Consider the following 11,625-nt stretch of genomic DNA (forward strand, 5'->3'; position numbering starts at 1 on the left):
GGCAAGAGGAGGCGCCGGGAAGGGCTTTAAATCAAGGCTTTAAATCAAATTAAGGCTTTAAATCGCCCCGAGCTGCGGGTCGCAGTGAGAAGGGGCAGATCCCAGCCGCTACTCCCGCAGGAGTCGTGTCATTCCCAGCTTGAGGCCCGTGACCCTCGGGCCTTGGTTCCCTCCCGCTGCCCTCTCTGTGGTGTTGATGCCAGAAAAGATGGAATTAAACAAACGAATTTCCCTCTTGTGCCAAATCCAACAGCAAAAAATTTAAAGTTTCCTACTGGTTGAGAAAAGAAATTGGAATGATGCAAGGATGATACTAACGATGCAAAGCTTGCAAGGATGATACTAATGTTTAACAGAGAAGCTGTTTTTAAGGGAATTAGAGGACAGAGAATTTTTCTCTCTCTTTCAAGGCACTAAGTACCCTTCATTTGTACACCTGAAAATAGTTTGACGTATCCTTTTGCCATTATTGGAACAAATTTGTATTAACTAATTTCACATGGTAAAGGAAAAATTTGAACCTGCTCCTTTTCACAAGTAAATGTCTGAAGAATACTGTTGGTAGCTGAGTTTTTTGAGGGATGTCCAGTGTAACTGAATACAGAAGAGCAATAATCTTAGAGTCAGTGAAATTTGGGGGTTTTCAGATAACTGTTCTACTCTTGCACACAGCAGAGGGGCTCCAGCCCTCTGAGTAGCTTTGTGGCCTCCTCTGGACCCATCCCAACAGGTCCATGTCCTTCCTGTGCTGAGGACTCCAGAGCTGGACACAGAGCTCTAGGTTGGGTCTCTCCAGAGCGGAGCAGAGGGGCAGAATCCCCGCCTTGGCCCTGCTGGCCACGCTGCTTTTGGAATGATGGGATGCTTCTTGCTGCTGACTCTATTTGACAATAGAGATACATTTCTAGGCCTGCTGTGGTGGCAGAGGAAAGTGTGGTAGAGTCCAAACGTGGTGTAGGCAGCTTCCAGAAGGCAGCGTGGCAGCGTGTGCATGGACCAGTCCCAGAGCTAACGGGGCCTTGCTCGTACACAGTAGGAGGCTGCGAGCAAGGAGCTGGAGGATGCCAGTGAGAAGCAACCCTCAGGGGAGGAGAAAAATGGGTTTTGGCTGGATCAGCTCTGACCTGACTGACCACCATTGCCCATGGGAGCAGGAGCTTGCGAGGGGAGGAAGGCGGAGAGGGACAGTCTTAAAACAACTGTCAAACCCACATCCTGAGGGTGTTTTAAATAAGAAAGTACAAAATAATCTACTCAGCTGAAGCCAGTTTGTGTTCTATTTGTGTTATATTCTATTAGAATATTCTATTTTAAGATGCTGGAAGGAGCCTGGAGAATAAATCTGATGAAGAGCGACTGAGGGAGCTGGGACTGTTTAGTTTGAGGAAGAGGAGGTTGAGGGGAGACCTCATCACTCTCTACAACTACTTGAAAGGACATTGTAGAGAGGTTGGTGCTGGTCTCTTCTCACAGGTAATTAGTGACAGAACAAGAGGGAACGGCTTCAAGCTGCAACAGGGTAGGTTTAGACTGGACATGAGGAAAAACTTCTTCACAGAAGGAGTGGTCAGACATTGGAATAGGCTGCCCAAGGAGGTGGTTGAGTCACCATCCTTGGATGAGTTTTAAGAGTCATTTAGATGGGGTGTTGGGGGATATGGTGTAGGGGAGAACTTTGTAGAGGAGATGGTTGGACTTGATGATCCTAAAGCTCTTTTCCAACCTGAGTGATTCTATGACTGGGTGATTCTAGTAAGTATGAGGTAAAGAACTTCCCTAGGAATCGGTAGCTGAAACTTTTTTTTACTTTTTTATTCCCCTTTTTTATTACCATTCTTGGAGGGCAAAGTGAACCAAGACAGTAGTTTCCTTTGAAACAGTTACAGCAGTAACACAGGGAGGTTTTGTACATACTGTGAGTATGAGACTTCTCTTAAACCATATTTTTGTGGTTTAGAACTGGAGTTCTGTGAGAGGCAGATGACCCCGAGTTGTTACAATATCCATGATAATTAGAATTAGTTGAGGACCTGAGTATGCAGTGCAATTAAACCCCCACTGATACCACCGGAATTAAATCGCAGTGTGCACAGAGAAAAGTCTGGCTTTATAAATTCAAATTAATTTCCAGGTTTACAGTAATACACCAGTGTATGGTCGATGGTGGACGCTGCCGTCCAGCGTCTGACTCTCCTTCGCCTCTGTCCGTCTTCACTGTCGCAGAAGGAAGAACTCACTGGGTTTTTCTCCCCGTTTCTCCTTATTTTTTTTTTTTGCAGAAATATTGCTGACCCTGCCGGGTGGTTCGGTTGCTCCTTTCTTCAGCTGACCGGGCTTTAAAACGGCCCCAAATCCTTCCCGGTTTGAAGAGCTGCGTCTTGTTTGGCCTGACCCAGCTGAGCTGCCGCCGGTGGCTACCTGCTGCCGATGGTGGCTACCTGCTGCCGCCGGTGGCTACCTGCTGCCGCCGGGACTCAGCCCGGCCTTCCTGCCCCAAAGGGGAGCCGGGGGCTGCCGTTGTTTGCCCGAAGAGCGGCCTCTTCTTTGACAGTCTGAAGCCTCGCCTACAGACAGTCGCTCAGTCTGTTCACTGCATTCACCTTAGTGCAACTTAGATCTCTCCTTGCGAAGTAAATGTTGACAGGCAATTTTCATAAAACCATGTCAGATTGAATGTATTTAAATGTATGTATTTAAGGAAAAGAGAAAACAAAAAAAACAAAACAACCACCGTCGCTCTCGTTCTGTTTCCGTTTGTAGTTCTAGACCTTGGGGTTTTGGTTTTTTTGGGTTGGTTTTTTTTTGTTGTTTTTTTTTTTTTTTTCCTGCTTTTATTTCCCTGGCTTATTCAGTTCTGGTGCAAAGGATTCAGTTCCGTCTGAAAACCGGCGTTTTAGACTGAAGGCCTGCATTTTGGGGCGGAGAGAAGGCGTGGAAGAGGGTGTAGAAGCAACGCCTGGTCCCTAGAGAGACCTCCAAGGAGCACGTTCCGCTGAGGAGTCAGAGGAGATGAAACCGATGCAGAAAACGACACAGACCAATTCCGAACGGGGTTAAAGTTGTAAAAACGGCTGAAAACCCCCCAACCTGGTGAGAGGGCTGTTTGTAAAGGGGGCGTTTCGGTTGGCTTTGGTGGTGATGTTGATAATGCAAGTCATGAATCCAAAAATACACGTTGGTGACATTCTTATTTAATTAAATTCCTAACAATCAGCGAATCCTGATTTTTATTTTTATTTTTATTATTTTCACCTGGCTCTCCTGACCTCTGGCATCTTTCTCTTCTTTCTAATAGAATTTAAAAAAAAAAAAAAGAAAAAAAAAAAAAAAAAAAGCAAGTTACCCCTTTATTTCTCTCGGTGTGTTTCCAGCAATCTGGACAGCCCAACGGCAAAGTTGGATGGTAATGGCATGTACTGGTTTTGGTAGTGGCAGAATTGGTGCATAATATCAAAGAGCTCGAAAAAAAACCTGCTGTTTTAAAGCATGAGCATTTCTGGTTTCCATCCCCTTGGCTGGGAAAAATACCAATTGCTCTAATCCCTGTAGCAGATTTCACTACAGACTTCACCACTATCGTGTGTTTCGGATTATTTTGAAGCAGTGTGGACTACGAGGACGTTTTTGTAAGGTACATAAAACCCAGTTTCTATGTAAACAAGCAATAATTTAAGTTGAGAACTTAAGTGTTTTACTTGTATAATTTTTGTGAGATATACATGTTGTGAAGTTGATTCCAAATGAGGTACTTCAGTATTAAATTAGATATCTTCTTAGCCGTGTGTGTCTCCTGGGAAAGTGTTTTGTAAAGGATCACAATGCCTTGATTAGACCTAATTTGTAGGCTTGAGACTTCTCATTTTCTAAACCTTGTGATTCTGCTCATAATGTCATTGAACTAACCTAGATTATATGCAGCCACTGTAGGAACCAATTCTTGATTTTTGTATCTTTATATCCTTTCGTAACAAATCTTAGAAAAAAACTTAACTCTTACTAAGCAGGCCACTGTTTGGGGGTATTTTTGTTTTCTTGCCCACTGCGGTTGGAATAATCTTTTACTAAACTGACATCGGTTTCTGAGGACTTGAAATATTAAGAGATGGATGGGTTTGACCTCTTGTTTTCTTTCCGCTGTCTTTCTAACCCAAACTCAAATTTATTGATGTCGTGGTGCATTTTATAACATCTCATCAGCCAGGCTTTGGGGGGCGAAAGGTTTATTCTGTTACCATTTAATTTTCTGGAGGGAATTCAAATCAAGTAGCATCTGTTCTGTATGAAGGCTGAGGAAGATACGATACAGGTGGTTAGAAACAGGCTGTCTCTGTAGCTGGCTTTCGATGAAATGCACAGTTGAGTTTGTCCCCAAGGGAGGGTGGTGACACCGTTCTGGAGAAACAACATTTTTCCAACTGTCACCCTTTGGCTCCCAAACTGAGACGGAATATTCCGGGGGCTGAGCCATCCTCTTACCTGCTGGTGGAAAACCAAAATAGCCATCAGCCCCGAGCTCCACAGCCTGGTGGCTACGACCCCATTCGTCTTGAACTTGCATTATATATCTGACAAAAATGAAATTATTTGTACAAGGAATGCATAAATTTGAAGGAATTTATGCACCGCTCATGTAAAATGAGTTTCGAAATTAATTTTGTTCCTATTCCATTATTTTTTCTGATGGTTAACCGTAACCTCCGCAGACAGATTATTCTTGGTCACAGTGGACAAAATACTTTAAATTTGTCCCGTTCCGTGACAGACCTGCAAACAACCCTTATCATCTCTGGTCATTACAATGATATTTCTTTCATCCCTTGCCATTTGGACAGAAAAGGAGATTGTACCTATCACTTTGGCTCCGCTTGGGTTTATCGTGAACTTTAGTCGTCTTCTAATTAAGGAAAGAGAAAAGTGAGTGAAGGAATCTTCTGATCATATTGATCACTATAGAAACAAACAAACAAACAACAAAAACAACAAAAAAAAGCCAAATCGATTCCCTTCATTATCAGTATTTTTCATCCTGTATACGGTAAATTTGTCGGCGAAAAGTACTTGGGTTTTGTTTAACAGAACAATGAATCAGTGTTCGACTTAACATTACTAAATGTGAAAAAAGGCGCATAATGTGAAAAAAAAATAAGCGTTCTCTACGCGGTCGCGCGACCTCTGTAAGTGTTCATGTCATGTGGTAAGGTTAAAAAAGTGAAGTGAGCTGTTTTTTTGCTATGATGAATTAATTTGTACTCGGATCTTTAAAATCTCGTCCCACACCGGTATCCCTTCGGGCCTGGATTCATGAAAAGCAATGTTTTTGCAGTTTATACGATGCATTTTTTTAATCTTTGTTTAAAAATGCGGAATTCCTATGGGCTTAACAGATGAAATGGGTGGCACAGCTCCACTTGCAGAACCCAAAGATACACAATCAGTTTTGAAATGCAACTTAAGCCATTAATTGTTGGTGTGAATTTAAAAGTTTTCTAGTATTTGTATGGTAGTATGCTGCCTAAGAGCAAAAGCATTCTCTGCACAAAAGAAAATTTACTGTAGTGGCTTTGATTTTAATTAGACTTTTCTCCCTGGTGTTTCTTTGTAGACTAAAACAAAAAAAAAAAAAATCTTTTAAGTTTCTTACTACAGGTAAAAGCTATGTGCAAGAACCTCAAAATGCTAAAATCTAGCATAATGCCTTAGATCTGTTTTTAAGTCTTGTATATTCCTACATAGCTGTCTGATGTATTATATTTGTATAGTGAATTGTGTACAATTTTGGAATAAGTGCGTCATCACTTAATCTTTATGTTGTTCAATAGAGATGATGGACACGTTTCTTCAAACATTTACTGTCATTTAATTTTTTTTTTTTTCCCTTTTATGTCATTTGTGGGTTTTATTTGTACAGTTCATCATGAAGTTGCATCTGAGATGTGTGTATATGAAAAAGATTATTACAAGGGTAAAATTAAGCAATATATAAACTATGGTTCTTCAGGAGAAAGCTTACAGTGTTTCAGGTTGTGATTTATTTTCAAAATGGAGTTGACTCTGAACATCACTTTGTTCACCTGCATCGATGTTTGTATTTCTAGTGTGAGCAGTTTATGCAAAGGTAGATATATTCAGAGAAAAATTTTAAATACATTTATGCAAGTTAATATTGCTTTGCCGATGCTATTTGCTTATTTGATGTTAAATAATGCTATTGTAAATAAAGAATTCTGTTGTTATTGCATCATTTAATAAATTTTAATGCCTTCGGGTTTTACATGGCTTTAGAGATTTCAAGGTGTTTCTGTTGTGTCTTCATTTCTTCATGGAAGGGTGTAAGATGGAGCAGCAGAGAGTAGGTCAGTCAGCAGCTTTTAAAAAGAGCAGGTTTTGTGTATTTTGTATATTCCAGGCTTTTGTATATTCCAGCTGGTTGTTACTCTCAAATCCTTTTACCTTTCTAGTGCTATATTAACTGGAAAATGTTTAAGCAGTTCATTATGAGGACTTTCTTGGTCAACTTAAAAACAAAACCAAGAGCAGCTACAAGAATGCCTGCCCATCAGAATGATCTGCTGCTCTCTCTGGGAAATAAAAGAGGAAGAAAAGAAACAAAACCAAAAGCAGCTACAAGAATGCCTGCCCATCAGAATGATCTGCTGCTCTCTCTGGGAAATGAAAGAGGAAGAAAAAGCTATTTATATTAAAAAATGTAGAAGCTAAAATTATTTTAAAGACCTCCAAATGCTGTTAACCTTTGCCATTGCCACCAAAACAAGCCTTACCCTGCGGTTCTCTTGGCTTTGGCAAAATGGGGGTGATCCTTGGATATGAGGGACATACTGCCACGGTAAGGAGAGCAAGGAGGGAGGAAGGTTCTTCCCAAAGTGAGGTGAGAAACAAGTAGAGAAGACATCTGTGTATGCAGTAAGAGGGAAAATGTTTCTTATTGGAACCTTGCCTTTAGGCACGATTATCCCCTTAGAATTTATTAATATTAAGGGGAAATGAAAGTTCTTGACAACAGTTTTAGCTGAACTTTTTGCTTTCTGGATCAAGCTTCGTTGGCAGAGACTAGAGCATGTGACATAGAGACAAGTTCTACTGACTTGTCATCGTGACAAAAAGTGACACTGCCTTTTATAGAGTCATAGGATGGTTTGGGTTGGGAGGGACCTTAAAGATCATGCAGTTCCAACCCCCCTGCCCTGGGCAGGGACACCTCCCACCAGACCAGGTTGCTCCAAGCCCCATCCAGCCTGGCCTTGAACCCCTCCAGGGATGGGGCAGCCACAGCTTCTCTGGGCAACCTCTTCCAGGGTCTCACCACCCTCACAGCAAAGAATTTCTTCCTGAGATCTCATCTCAATTTCCCCTCTTTCAGTTTAAAATGGTTTCTCCTCCTCCTATGGCTCCCCTCCCTGATCCAGAGTCCCTCCCCATCTCTCCTGGAGCCCCTTTAGGGACTGGAAGAGGCTCTAAGGTCTCCCCGGAGCCTTCTCTTCTCCAGGCTGAACACCCCCAACTCTCTCAGCCTGTCCTCACAGCAGAGGGGCTCCAGCCCTCGTAGCATCTTCATGGCCTCCTCTGGACCCATTCCAACAGGTCCATGTCTTTCTTATGTTGGGAGGTCCAAAGCTGGACACAGAGCTCCCTGTGGGGGTCTCCCCTGGAGTGCAGGTGGGGTGGGGAGACTCGCCTGTTGCTCCAAAATTATTGTTGCACCAAAAATGTCTCTCCCACCCCAGTTTCAGGCCATGGTTCACTTCCTCACTCCGTGTGAATTGTCCTCCAGCTGCTCAGGAGGCTGGAAGGACCCATGGCCAACGTGCCCAGAGCAATTCATCCAGCTCCCTGCGATACAGCTCATGCTCAAAAAGGAAAGTTGAATGGCTTTAATGTGTGTTTTCCCATTTTTTTTTTCCATGCTCCACACCAGCAGAAGTTTTCCCCTCTGTCCTCTCCTACAGCCACAGCAATAAACTGCTGCTGCTGCTCTGAGCTAAACTGTGATTTGGATTATTTCCATGACAGCGCCTGGTGCCCTGACTGGGATTCCCTCGTCCCCTGGTGCTGGAGCTGGTTGTCAGTGTAAGTGCTGGGGCACAGGGAGCCCACGGGTGGGAAGGTGGGCATCAGGGTCTGCTGGTGGTCTTTGGAGGATGAGGGGGCTGTTCATGGGTGTAACTTGTGTGTTTGGGAATGTGTAGGAGGCAAAGTAAGGAGCCTGGTGTAAGGGAGACATAGAGTGGGAGTAAGAGTGATGACTCTCAGCCTGTCCTCAAAACAGAGGGGCTCCAGCCCTCTGAGCATCTTCATGGCTGCCCAGGGAGGTGGTTGAGTCACCATCCCTGGATGTGTTTAAGGGACGTTTAGATGTGGTGTTGGGGGTTATGGTGTAGGGGAGAACTTTGTAGAGTAGGGGAGATGGTTGGACTCAATGATCCTAAGGGTCTCTTCCAACCTGAGTGATTCTGTGATGGGTGGGGTGTTGGTCGCCTGTCAGCTGAACACGCTGTCCCCCTGTACTGGGAGCTGGTGAGGCCCCACCTCAAGGGCTGTGTCCAGTGTTGGACCCCTCACCACAAAAAAGGCATTGAGGGGCTGGAGGGGGTCCAGAAAAGGACAACGGAGCTGGTGAGGGGTCTGGAGCACAAATTTTATGAGGAGAGGCTGAGGGAGCTGGGGGTGTTCAGCCTGGAGAAAAGGAGGCTGAGGGGAGACCTTCTCGCTCTCTCCAGGGGAGGTCGGTCTCTTCTCCCAAGGAACAGGCCATGGGACAAGAGGAAACGGCCTCAAGTTGCATCAGGGGAGGGTCAGATTGGAGATTAGGAACAATTTTGACATGGAAAGGGTTATTGCACATTGGAATGGGCTGCCCAGGGCAGTGGTGGAGTCACCATCCCTGGAGGTATTTCAAAGCCGGGCAGCCATAGTGCTTAGAGACATGGGTTAGTGATGGGTTTTGTCAATGTTGGGTTGATGGTTGGACTCGATGACCTGGAAGGTCCCTCCCAACCCAGGCAATTCTATGCTTCTACCATCAAGAGCTTGTGTCCAAACTGAGAGGAGGAGGGGAGGGCTTGGGATGCAAATTTTTGGATCAAGAAATCTGGATCAATCCAAGGAGACGAGCCCTGCGTTGGGTGACTGAACGCCACGCGAGCAGCCGGCAGGGATGTCCTTTGGTGCTTGTCTTTAACATGGACCCCCACGTCACAGCAGAGCAGGAACCCCCTCAAAAACCCTTCAGCAGGGGAGGGGGGGATGGACTGCTGGGATAACATCCTGAGAAGGTCCCCAAGGGCAACCTGAGGAGCCCTTCAGTGGCCAAAAAGCCGAAGCAGGCACACACACACACACATTGGTGGTCATGGCTCCCTGCTCTGATGGAGGGGAGGCTGCTGAGAGCCCTGCGCTCTGGGTGGGTGGCTCTGGCCTGGGGGGCACCCTAAGGTGCCACCAGGCAAGGTGCTAAATGCCAGGAGCCGTGGAAAGTCTCCTGGTGCAGAAGCCGAGGGCAGCCAGGGGGTCCCCAGGGCTCCTTTTAAGGCTTATCGTTTTGGAGCCATAATTCCATACTGAATTTTTTCCTTCAGATGCTGCTCCCCCACCACTGCTGGAGCAGGGACGCTCCACACCGAGGAGCTGGCTGAGCTGAGGGGACGTGAGACGGAGATTTCCCTGCCAAGGGGACTGTTTTAATAAAATAAATGGCTTTAACCTCTTCGGGGATGGAAGCCTCTAAAGATCATCTGCAATCCAGTGACAGCCCTTTTCCTCTCCTGGGCTCTGTGTGGTCAGGCTTCTAGAAAAAAGGGATGGTTTTATTTCTGGGCGTGTCTACGATTTAACTAATGGTGGGATTTAACAGGCTGCCCAGGGAGGTGGTGGAGTCCCCATCCCTGGCTGTGTTTAGGGGCCGTTTAGATGCAGTGCTAAGGGACATGGTGTAGGGGAGGACTTTGTAGAGTAGGGTAGATGGTTGGACTCGATGATCCCAAGGGTCTCTTCCAACCTAGACGATTCTATGATTCTAATTTAAAGGTCTGACATTTTGTTTGTTTCTCTTAATTTCTACAAAACCTCCGACTCGAGGACAGCTCCTCCATGAGCCCCTTTCCCTTTTCCTGGGCTGGGACACCCGGACGCAGGGAAGCCAGGAGATTCCAGGTTATATCTGCCATTTCTGAGGGTAACTCAAACTTTTCTGTGAAGTTGGGAGGCTTCTTCCAAAGCTTCTTCCTGTAAATCCAATCAACTCCGGCACTACTCCTACGCTACTGGTGCTGCCTCCATGGAAGCATGTTGAACTGCCCACCTGAAACCCTTCCCTCCGACAGCGGTGCCTCAAGCCCTTTTCCTCTCCTAGGCTCTGTGTGGTCAAGCTTCTAGAAAAAAAGGGATGTTTTTATTTCTGGGCATGTCTAGGATTTAACTAATGGTGGGAATTTAAAGAAAAGGTTGTTTCTCTTAATTTCTACAAAACCTCCAACGTGAGCACATCTCCTCCACAAGCCCCTTTCCCCTTTCCTGGGCTGGGACACCCGGAGGCAGGGAAGCCAGGAGATTCCAGGTTATCTGGCGTTTTGGAGGGTAACTCAAACTTCTCTGTGCAGTTGGGAGGCTTATTCCAAAGCTTCTTCCTGTAAATCTAATTAACTCTGGCAGTACTCCTACGCTACTGATGCTGTGTCCATGGAAGTGTGTTGAACTGCCCACCTGAAACCCTTCCCTCAAGCCACACAGCATCGATTCTGGATGGCCGTACCCAAAGGGTGGCAGTCAACGGCTCAATGTCCAGGTGGTGGCCAGTAACGAGTGGTGTTTCACTGAATTTCACTGAATTTTAGAGTTGGAAGGGACCATAGAGATCATCTAGTCCAACTCTCCTGCTGAAGCAGGACCACCCAGAGCTTGTCAGAGCATGTTACTCAGGAGCATCCAGGCGGGTCTTGAAAATCTCCAAGGAAGGGGACTCCACAACCTCCCTGGGCAGCCTGTTCCAGGGCTCTGGCACCCTCACTGTGAAGAAGTTTCTCCTCATATTTGAGTGGAACCTCTTCTGTTCCAACTTGTGCCCGTTGCCCCTCGTCCTCTCACTGGGAACCACTGAAAAGAGTCTGGCTCCCTCATCCTTCAACCCTCCCTTGAGATACTTGTAGGCATTGATAAGGTCTCCCCTCAGCCATAAGGTCTCCCCTCAGCCAGTTCCACCGGGGTCGGTATTGGGACGTGTACTATTCAACATCTTTGTTGGAGACATGGACAGTGGGATAGAGTGCACCCTCAGCAAGTTTGCTGATGACACCAAGCTCGGTGGCGCAGCTGACACGCTGGAGGGAAGGGATGCCATCCAGAGGGACCTGGACAGGCTGGAGAGGTGGGCCCGTGCAAATTGCATGAGGTTCAACCAAGCCAAGTGCAGGGTCCTGCATCTGGGATGTGGCAACCCCAGGCAAAATAACAGGTTGGGTGGAGAATGGCTGGAGAGCAGCCCTGAGGAGAAGGACTTGGGAGTGCTTATGGACGAGAAGCTCAACATGAGCCGGCAGTGCGTGCTGGCAGCCCAGAGAGCCAACCATGTCCTGGGCTGCATCAGGAGAAGTGTGGCCAGCAGGTCTCGGGAGG

The 11,625-nt window shown here is 46.0% G+C and overlaps 1 protein-coding gene across 1 annotated transcript in view; it reads left to right on the forward strand.

The window, feature by feature from the left end:
• The window catches only part of NCOA2 (nuclear receptor coactivator 2), a 244,333-nt gene extending 238,042 nt beyond the window's left edge, over positions 1 to 6,291 (forward strand). Inside the window, exon 23 of the mRNA XM_014961149.1 lies at positions 2,280 to 6,291. Within this exon, the coding sequence (XP_014816635.1) occupies positions 2,280 to 2,291 (12 nt within the window). The 3' untranslated portion in view covers positions 2,292 to 6,291. The remainder of the gene's footprint in view (positions 1 to 2,279) is intronic.
• The last annotated feature ends 5,334 nt before the right edge of the window (positions 6,292 to 11,625 follow it).

The sequence above is a fragment of the Calidris pugnax genome, unplaced genomic scaffold (assembly GCF_001431845.1).
Source record: "Calidris pugnax isolate Ruff unplaced genomic scaffold, ASM143184v1 scaffold331, whole genome shotgun sequence".
Classification (NCBI taxonomy): Eukaryota; Metazoa; Chordata; class Aves; order Charadriiformes; family Scolopacidae; genus Calidris; species Calidris pugnax.